The sequence below is a fragment of the Bison bison genome, unplaced genomic scaffold (assembly GCF_000754665.1).
Source record: "Bison bison bison isolate TAMUID 2011002044 unplaced genomic scaffold, Bison_UMD1.0 scf7180017864038, whole genome shotgun sequence".
In the NCBI taxonomy this organism is placed as follows: domain Eukaryota; kingdom Metazoa; phylum Chordata; class Mammalia; order Artiodactyla; family Bovidae; genus Bison; species Bison bison.
The window spans coordinates 162898-173049 of record NW_011494610.1 but is presented as its reverse complement, the minus strand read 5'-3'; the positions used below and the strand labels follow the sequence as shown (position 1 = coordinate 173049).

Here is a 10152-nt window from a genome sequence, read left to right as displayed (position 1 = left end):
TTTAAAAAATATTCTTTTTCATTACAGTTTATCATAGGATTACAATTTTTAAAATTTGGGAGTTTACAGCTCTTTTTTATAAAAGATAAAAAGCCCTAGTATCTACCTATATCTAGGTAATGGATAATCAACTGACAATACCTCATTACTCTTCTTCATACTTTTCTGTGTTTTTCAAACTGCTAAAATAAAAATTAGTAAAGTACAAAGAATCCGTTTCTACAATGAGAGGAGTATATAAAGTATAAGAGGAGGCAAGTGCTTCTTGAGACATCAATGCCCAGCCCAGGAGTGGTGGCTGAAGACGGAGAGGAGGCAGAACCAGATGGTGCACTGAGAGAAGGTCACGTGGTCTCCCAACTCCCCACCCTGAAACCCTTCTTGAGCCCCTGCAGAACCTGGCCCAAGTGCTGGGTCTTCTGCCAGGCTCACCTTGACATGTCCGGGGTCAGCGTCATGAAGTTGTTGGGTCTCCCGCTGCTGATGCTCTCCTGCATGGCAATCCTGCCAGTTTCAGGAAGCTGGAAAGAAAAAATAGATTCTCCCTTTGAACTTCCACCTTACAGTAGGTATTTGGGCTGGGCTTCCAGATGAAGAAGGAATAGGAAACAAAAGGACCTTTCTCGGTCCAATTGCAGAGAAGAACCAGGGTCTGTAATAGAAGCAGTGGTTTTTTTTAAAGTCCGGGTACCAGAGGAAGGCTGAATGTTTTGTTCTCAATCTTGAGGGTCTTCTGATGCTACACGGAATGTGATTTTTTTTTTTTAAACATGTGCACATAGAGTTTTTGTCCAGGAGAGCACTTAGCAGTGAAAAGCTCCATGGGGTCTAGAGCTTAGCTTGAGCTACCAGGAGTTTATGTTCTCAGGAGTTTCAAGGATGAGCAGCAAACTGGAAAAGGACTGGTAATAATTTCTTGAAATATGCCCTGTGTTTACAATGTTCTGAGTATTTCAGAACATTGGGTATGGAGAGGAGAAATAAAACACATGCTCATCTAGAAAAATGGTACTGATGATCCCAATTGCAAGGTAGGAATAGGGATGCAGACATAGAGAAGGAACTTGTGGACACAGCAGGGGAAGGAGAAGGTGGGATGAGTTGGAAGAAGAGCACTGACATAAATACCGTACCGTGTGTAAAACAGATACCTAGTGGGAAGCTGCTGTGCAGCACAGGCAGTTCAAGGTGGTGCTCTGTGATGACCTGGACGGGTGGAATCGGGGGGAAGTGACAGGGAGGCTCAAGAGGGAGGAGATATATTTTCACATTTAACTGATTCACACTGTTGTACAGCAGAAACTAACACAACATTGTAAAGCAATTATACTCCAATGAAAAAACAAATAAAAAATAGATTGAGGGGAAAATAAGCCTAGATATTCCAAGACTAAAGGCCAATAAAAAAATTCTGTTCCATGAAGAGAAATTTAGAACCACTGGTGTAAAAAAATTGAAATCAATAGAATTGAGGGGAGAAGAGCAGTGAATAACTAGTGATAGATGTTTCTAGGGAAGAACTAGGTGTGGAGGGCCATTTCCACCAGAGGTGGAACAGTGGAGTCTCTGCTCTGGGACCTGGTTCCCCTCATTCTGTAAAATGAGAGTGGGAGACTGGGAGATCTCTTGGGATTCTTTGTTCTGAAACTTGGGTTTCAGGACCCAGGTTCTGTGAGTTTAAATTCCACAGGGGTGACTTCAGGGTGGCTGGGTTTGTTGGGGGCAGGGGTGGGAGCAGGATCTTGAGTCTGGGCACTAGGAAGTCCACCTAGACCCCCGGGCAGGCAGAGGAAGAAGAGAAATGAGTGGAGCAGGTCCTGGGGTCTTGGAGGGGCTGGTAATACTGAGGACGCTCTTCTTCTGGGAGTCAGTACTCATGTACTCTTCTAAGTTGAGCCAAAGCTGAAACTGAAACCCTGCAACAAGAGTCCCACTAATGAGCAGTGTGCCATCAAGTGCAAGCTTCACACGGAGTGTCAGCTCGGTCATCACTGCTGCAGTGCCTTCTGCGGAGATGTCTGCATGCTTCTGAAGCCGAACGGTAGGGTCTAAGAAGCACCCTTCCTTGCCTTGCCATTTGGTTCTCAAGGACTATGGACTCCTGGGACATCCCTGGCAGTCCAGTAGTTAAAACTCTGTGCTTCCAATACAGGGGGCATGGGTTTGATCCATAATCGGGGAAATAAGATCCCACATGCCCCAAGGTACAGCCAAAAGATTTTTTAAAAAAGGAAAACCAAAAGACTATGGATTCCAAATTGCGGGGAGACAGACTGCAGGAGACTCAGCCTCCCCTCCTTCTCCCAGTTCCAATATCTAATCAAACCTGGGATCCCCTGCCTCTTCATTCATCTGAGTCCTTGTCTGCTTGTGGGCCTACCTGATTCATCCAGACTTCAGGAGGTCTGACATTTATGTCTCCTTGCTCATGGCTGACTTAAAACATCCCTGGAGAAACCTTGTGTGGCCCTTCCCTACATTGCAGAACACACCCGTGCCCCTATGGTTTGGGAGGATCTGTTTTCTCTGGATTGTGTGATGACTGAGTACCTACCCCTCCTCTCTCCTAGTGAGCAGCAATACAGACCACAAAATCAGCAACATCCTGTCCACCGTGCAGCCCACAAAGCACCCGTGAGAGTCGGAGGATACCTAGGAGGCCTTGGAAGACCGTGCTGTGACCTCCAGTAGGATCATCTTCCTGACTCAGCTCTGGGTGGGGCGAGGAGGGTGGGCCCGGGTAATGTCCCCCTGCCAACCCTCTTCCCTAAGCTATTATGTTATCAGCTTTAATTCCTTGACAAATAAGCTGACAGTAAAGGAGACATCTGTTTCTTCTTCCATAATGCCGGCCCGTATCGTTCGCTGACCATCCCCACCCCACTTTATACATGCCCTCAATTTCTGCCTCCCAGCTTTGTTTTGTTTTTCTGATCACATCTTGCAGTATGTGGGATCTCAGCTCCCCAACCACTAATGGAACTTGTATCTTCCGCAGTGGAAGCACAGAGGCCTAACCACTGGACCACCAGGGAAGTCCCTGCCTCCCGGTTTGGATCCCCCTACCTCCTCCCCCTTTAGGGGCTTGATGTCCTTAGCCAAGATTTCTGGATTCTACTCTTCTTTGTCCACGGACCAACCTCCCTGGGATGTTCTTATGGCTACAGAAAACACTGTTCCTCTGAGATCCCCATAACGTGGTGTAGCCTTTCTCCTATAATCTCAGGCCTGTGATTTAACTAGTTCATGAGCTTCCCAGGTGGCACAGTTGGTAAAGAATCTGCCTGCCAAGGCAGGAGATGCAAGAGACTTGGGTTTGATCCCTGGGTCAGGAAGATCCCCTGGAGTAGGAAATGGCAACCCACTCCAGTATTATTGCCTGGAGAATTTCATAGACAGAGGAATTTGATGGGCTCCTGACAGTTCATGGAATCAAAAAGAGTAGGCCACGACTGAGCACAAATGCACACACATGAAATTACAATCTTACCTAAAGGGGATAGCACCAATGGTCTAGAATGAAAGGAAATACCCCTGGCCTCCCCAAGTTCTCTTCCTGAACAATGCCTAACGTGTTACCATTACTTATTCAATCATTTGGCACCTACAGGGCTATTTTCAGATGTAAATACTCCTAGAAATCATAAGCAACCTTTGGAGGGTGGTAGCCTACCATGTGCCCAAGATGGTGGCAAGGCCACTCCACATAAATGAGGGTGTCACAAACTCTATCTGTTAGCATTTTACCCAAGGAAGGAGGTATAATCCAAACAGCTAGAAACCTGAATGAGACATGACGAGAAGGGGCCAATGGACAGACAGTGCATTAAAGTACAGAAGACAGTGGGTAGATGTAATCAGGCTTCCTGCAAGGAGAGATGCTTGGTCCTATCTTGAAGGATAGAGAGGAATTGGAATGCCCCAAATGATAGTTATTTTCCCTTCTTGAGTAGATTAAATGTAGACTTGGGGGGAGAGGAAAGGGAGCTTGAAAGACATGAAAGCCTGCTACCCTAACCTCCCCCTGCCTCCAATAGCAACAGACGAGTTTGCCGAAAGGGTTGGATCATGAATTTGGTACTAAATTCTATGGCCCTAGCATTTCTAATTTGCAACTTTTCCATTTTGATCTGTGCTGTTATGCCCATTAAGCCTGCAGAGAATAAGTTGTTGTTGTTCAGTTCCTAAGTCATGTCTAACTCTTTGCGACCCCACGGACTGCAGCAAGCCAGACCTCCATGTCCCTCACCATCTTCCAGAGTTGACCCAAGTTCACGTGCATTAAATTGGTGATGCCACCCAACCATCTCATCCTGTTTGCCAAAATTAGTAATGGAGAACAAACAGGAACTAACAGGTGACTGAACCTATCCAAACTCACTGGGCAACTTGATGATGAATGAATATGCAGACCCCATTCTCCAAACACCTCTGCACTTGAGTTTACGGAAGTTTATCTGTGTCAGGGGACAAAGATGTGCTTCAGGGAAAGGGTCTGGTGGGGAATAGAGTTAGAGAGGGGCACTGTGCAGAAAAAGCATTAAGTGAGATGCATGATGGAGGACAGGTCCTCAATGTTTTCCTGGACAAGCAGGGGGTGATTGCCTTAGGACAAAACCAATGAACTAGTCACTGTTGAGTGATTAGAGAAAAAGAAAGTTGAGAAAAATCTCTGGAATCACTTGTCAGAGAGAAGACTCTCATTTCCCCAGGGGTGTGCTAGGAACACACTGAAACAGCCTTTGCACCTGGTTATCTAGCTTCAAAGTGTGGAGTCAACCCACTCTGGAAATGGGTGGTGATTGCTACTCAAAGATGTGTACTGAGAGCCCCCCAGGGGATCTCATTTTGGCTTTACTGGGAGGATTGGTCCTAAGTAAACTGGCCTGCCATGGTTGATCAAGCATGATTGATCAGCAGCAGACAGTTTTAACATCCTTCTCTCAGTAACTGATAAAATAGGATGATATGTCTGCTCCCTCCTCCACAAAATCAGCAAAGAGACAGAATATTTGAGCAACATAAAGTGACTATTCGACTTATATCAAAAAGAATTCAGGACTTCCTTGGTGGTCCAGTGGTTAAGAATCCTCCTGCCAATGCAGGGAACATGAGTTCAATCCCTGGTCTAGGAAGATACCCCATGCCTCAGGGTAATTAAGTCCATGCGCCACAACTACTGAAGCCCCTGCACCTAGAGCCCGGGCTCTTCAACAAGAGAAGCCACCACAGTGAGAAGCCTGCTCAACACAACCAGAGGGGAGTCCCCACTCTCCGCAACTAGAGGAAGCCCCAGTGCAGCAACAAAGACCGAGTGCAGCCAAAAATAAATAAGTAAATAACAAAGAATTCAGCATTTCTGTGGAATATACTTTTTCCCCCCAGAGCACGCGCATGTGTACTCAGTCCCTTCAGTCATGTCCGACTCTTTGCGACCCTGCGGACTGTAGCCCACCAGGCTCCTCAGTCCATGGGACTTGCCAGGTAAGAGTACTGGAGTGAGTTGCCATGTCCTCCTCCAGGGGCTCTTGCCAACCCAGGGACTGGACCCGCCTCTACTGTGTCTATGGCATTGCAAGCAAGGTTCTTTACCACTGAGCCACCAGGAAAGCCACATGGGAACGTTAAAGGATGTCTCAGTGAATGTCAATAAATTGCAATCAAACTGACTACGGTGGAAATTCAAAGTGACCACTGTGGAAATAAACTAGAAAATAAAATGAAATAGCTAGAAAACTATCCATACATAATTAAAAATAAGGCAATTCTAAGGAACCATGGGTCAAAATGAAATCATGATAGGAAGTAGAAAATATTTGAACTGAAAAATGAAAATATGACAGATCAAAACATATGGATACAGAATGATGTCAATAAAACAATGACCTAGGAGACCCCAGTCTCTGTCCTCCTACAAAGGACAATACTTAGACAGCTATCTGTGAACAAAAACAGCTCTGGGGGAGCGTTGGAGCCCACTTACAAAATCTGGGCAAGAAAACCTGAGCAACACATGGAATACCACCCGAGAGAACCACCTAAGAGGAGAAGAGAACCGTGAGCTTGTTTCCGTTTTGTGAATAAGCTCATTTGTGCCATATTTTAGATTCCATGTATAAGTGGTGCCATACATATAAACATGGATAAAACGGAGTCACGTTGCTGCACACCAGAAACTAACAGGACACTGTAAATGGACTATTCGTTGTTTCGTCTCTAACTCGTGTCTGACTCTTTGCGACCCTATGGTCTATAGCCCATCAGGCTCCTCTGTCCATGGGATTTCCCAGGCACGAATACTGGAGTGGGTTGCCATTTCCTTCTGCAGGGGATCTTCCTGATCCAGGGATCAAACAGGAATCAAACCCAAGTCTCTTGTGTCTCCTGCCTTGGCAGGCAGATTTTTTTTTTTTTTTTTACCACTGAGTCATGAGGGGAGCCCAATACTTCAATAAAAAAACAGAAAAAAAATTTTTTTTTTAAAGGAAAAGGGAGAATGGTTGCATTTTGCTTACAGCATCCCATCCCTGAAAGAATAATTGCTTAGGCATTGCTCAGTCCCCAGTATCGAGAGGAATTTTTCCAGGTAGAAAGAATTCTCCTCCCTAGGAAAGAAAGGATTCTCCTAAGAATGAAAGAATTCTCCCCTAGGAAAGAAAGGAAACATGTCAGAACTTTGGTTATCATCCCTGAGGCTCTGTATACCTTTTTCAATATATTTTTCTCTGTTGTTCAAATTGGATAATTTCTATTGCTCTGTCTTCAAGTTCACTGCTCTTTTCTTTGTCATCTACATTCTGATATTAAGCCCATCTAGTGAGTTTTTTATTTCAGTTATCATATTCTTCTCTTAAAAACTTTCTATTTCAGTCTTCTTTATGTCATCTATTTCTTTGCTGAGGCTTTTTACTTTTCCATCAGTTTCAAGGGTGTTCGTAATTGCTTGCTGCAGAATTTCTATAGTAGCTGCTTTCAAGTCTTCATCAGTGACCTAAATGGGAAGCAAATCTAAAAAGGAGTGGATATATGCGTATATAACTGACTCACTTTGCTGTACAGCAGAAACTAACACAACTTTGTAAAATAACTATACTCCAGTGAAAAAATCGGAGAAGGCAATGACACCCCACTCCAGTACTCTTGCCTGGAAAATCCCATGGATGGAGGAGCCTGGTAGGCTGCAGTCCATGGGGTCGCTAAGAGTCGGACATGACTGAGCAACTTCACTTTCACTTTTCACTTTCATGCCTTGGGGAAGGAAATGGCAACCCCTCCAGTGTTCTTGCCTGGAGAATCCCAGGGACGGGGGAGCCTGGTGGGCTGCTGTCTGTGGGGTCGCACAGAGTCGGACGTGACTGAAGCAACTTAGCAGCAGCAGCAGCAGTGAAAATATATTTTTAAAAAAGATAACAACAACAAAATCCCTCAATCATAATTATCTTGCCTCTCCCAACTTTATAGAAGAGGGAACAACTCTTATTGTAAGACCTTTGTCATTCAATACAAAGTAAGTTACAGAAATAGGAAAGATTAGGATGCCTATTACAAGCTGTTCATCAACTAAGAATGGATGTTTTTGGAACAGTTAAGGTGTGGTCAAGGTTTAAAAATTTTGAAAAAATATTAAATGATTTATTTACAGAGAGAAGTTTTTAGATGCATAGAGTAATCTTGGATCTTTACTATGTGAATCAACAGAATGCAAGAAAACTTCCACTCGTGTTTTTGCTCTTCTTCAAGAACATCAGTGAATTTGTGGAGAATATATCACTGGTACGTCCATGTATACATGTGCATACTAAGTATTTTATATTTTTATTACTTGCTATCTTATGAAAAAATACCAAAGAAATGTAAAAAGAAAAAAGTCTTTGTCAGATAATTCCAACATTTATTTCATCTTAGAATTGGAGTCTCTGGATAGTCTTTTCCCTTATGAGTTGTTATTTTCCTTTTCCTTCATCCAGTTTCTAGTTCACTCACTCAGTCGTGCCCAACTTTTTGTGATCCCATGGACTGCAGCACTCCAGGCTTCCCTGTCCATCACCAACTCCTGGAGCCTGCTCAAACTCATGTCCATTGAATCCGTGATGCCATCCAACCATCTCATCTTATGTGGTCTTCTCCTCCCGCCTTCAGTCTTTACCAGCATCAGGGTTTTTTCCAATGAGTCAGATCTTCATATCAGGTGGCCAAAGTATTGGAGCTTTCAGCTTCAGCATCAGTCCTTCCAATGAATGTTGAGGACTGATTTCCTTTAGGACTGATTGGTTTGATCCCCTTGCAGTTCAAGGGACTCTCAAGAGTCTTCTCCAACACCACAGTTCAAAAGCATCAATTCTTTGTTGCTCAGCTTTCTTTATAGTCCAATTCTCACATCCATACATGACTACTGGACAAACCATGGCTTTGACTAGATGAGCCTTTGTTGGCAAAGTAACATCTCTGCTTTTTAATATGCTGTCTAGGTTGGTCATAACTTTCTTTCCAAGAAGCAAGCATCTTTTAATTTCATGGCTGCAGTCACCATCTGCAGTGATTTTGGAGCCCAAGAAAATAAAGTCTGTTACTGTTTCCATTGTTTCCCATCTATTTGCCAGGAAGGGATGGGACTGCATGCCATGATCTTTGTTTTTTGAATGTTGAGTTTTAAGCCAGCTTTTTTCACTCTCCTCTTGCACTTTCATCAAGAGGCTATTCGGTTGCTCTTCACTTTCTGCCATAAGGATGGTGTCATCTGCATATCTGAGGTTGTTTATATTTCTCCTGGCAATCTTAATTCCAGCTTGTGCTTCATCCAACGTGGCATTTTGCATGATGTACTCTGTGTAGAAGTTAAACAAGTAGGGTGACAATAAACAGCCTTGATGTACTCCTTTTCCAATTTGGATCCAGTCCTTGTTCCATGTCTGGTTTAACTGTTGCTTCTTGACCTGCATACAGATTTCTCAGGAGGCAGGTAAGGTGGTCTGGTATTCCCATCTCTTTCAGAATTTTCCATAGTTTGTTGTGATCTACACAGTCAAAGGCTTTGGTGTAATCAATAAAGTAGAAGTAGATGTTTTTTCTGGAATTTTCTTGCTTTTTCTATGATCCAACAGATGTTGGCAATTTGATCTCTGGTTCCTCTGCCTTTTCTAAATCCAGCTTGAACATCTGGAAGTTCATGGTTAATGAATTGTTGAAACCTGGCTAGGAGAATTTCGAGCATTACTTTGCTAGTGTGTGAGATGCCAAATAATTTTGGATTATATACTGGGCATTTTGAATATTGTATTATGGAACTCTTGGGTCTTGTTTAAATCCACCGGAAAAAGCTGATATTTTGTTTTTAAAAGTCATTGAAATGGTTAGGTTCAGGTTTAAAAGTTCCATCTGTCTTCTGCGGGTGGTGGTTCCAATGTCAGTACAATTTCTAAAGCTTTGCAGTTCATTCAGTAACTTCCCTGCCCGTGTACCACCTAGTGGCTAGTCTGGGACCTAGACAATGTATTTGTTCATTTCTCAAGGCAATGGCACCCCACTCCAGTACTCTTGCCTGGAAAATCCCATGGACGGAGGAGCCTGGTGGGCTGCAGTCCATGGGGTCGCTGAGTCGGATACGACTGAGCGACTTCACTTTCACTTTTCACTTCCATGCATTGGAGAAGGAAATGGCAACCCACTCCAGTGTTCTTGCCTGGAGAATCCCAGGGACGGGGGAGCCTGGTGGGCTGCCGTCTGTGGGGTTGCACAGAATTGGACACGATTGAAGCGACTTAGCAGCAGCAGCAGCAGGGTATGTTAAATAGGCTTCCATATATGCTTGGAGGTGAGCCTAGGAGTAACCAAGTAACTTTCCTGAGTTATTTTCCCTGTGATCTCCCCAGTATCTTGTGTTTCTTCAAAACACCTAAAAGCATGGGCTTTGGTTACCCTGCTCCTCTAGGCACTTCCACAACTGCATCCATTCTCAGGGCAAGTGGCAGAAGAACAAAGACAGAAGTGGAGGATGGCAGGGGCCCACCTACTCTCAAAAGTACAGCTGTACCCCATGAGGAAGATTTCCCTTCTTTCAGGGTCTTGGTTCCTTCTAATTCCTGTACTCACTGCAGTCGTCACTAGCATAGAATTTCTTAGGGGCCAGGGTGAAAAAGAACAAAAAAAAAAGAA

At 44.1% G+C, this 10152-nt stretch overlaps 1 protein-coding gene across 1 annotated transcript in view; it reads left to right on the top strand.

The window, feature by feature from the left end:
- Positions 1 to 2638, top strand: part of WFDC9 (WAP four-disulfide core domain 9) — a 6232-nt gene extending 3594 nt beyond the window's left edge. Inside the window, exons 3-5 of the mRNA XM_010835106.1 lie at positions 396 to 565; positions 1892 to 2041; positions 2571 to 2638. Of these exons, the coding sequence (XP_010833408.1) occupies positions 396 to 565; positions 1892 to 2041; positions 2571 to 2638 (388 nt within the window). The remainder of the gene's footprint in view (positions 1 to 395; positions 566 to 1891; positions 2042 to 2570) is intronic.
- The last annotated feature ends 7514 nt before the right edge of the window (positions 2639 to 10152 follow it).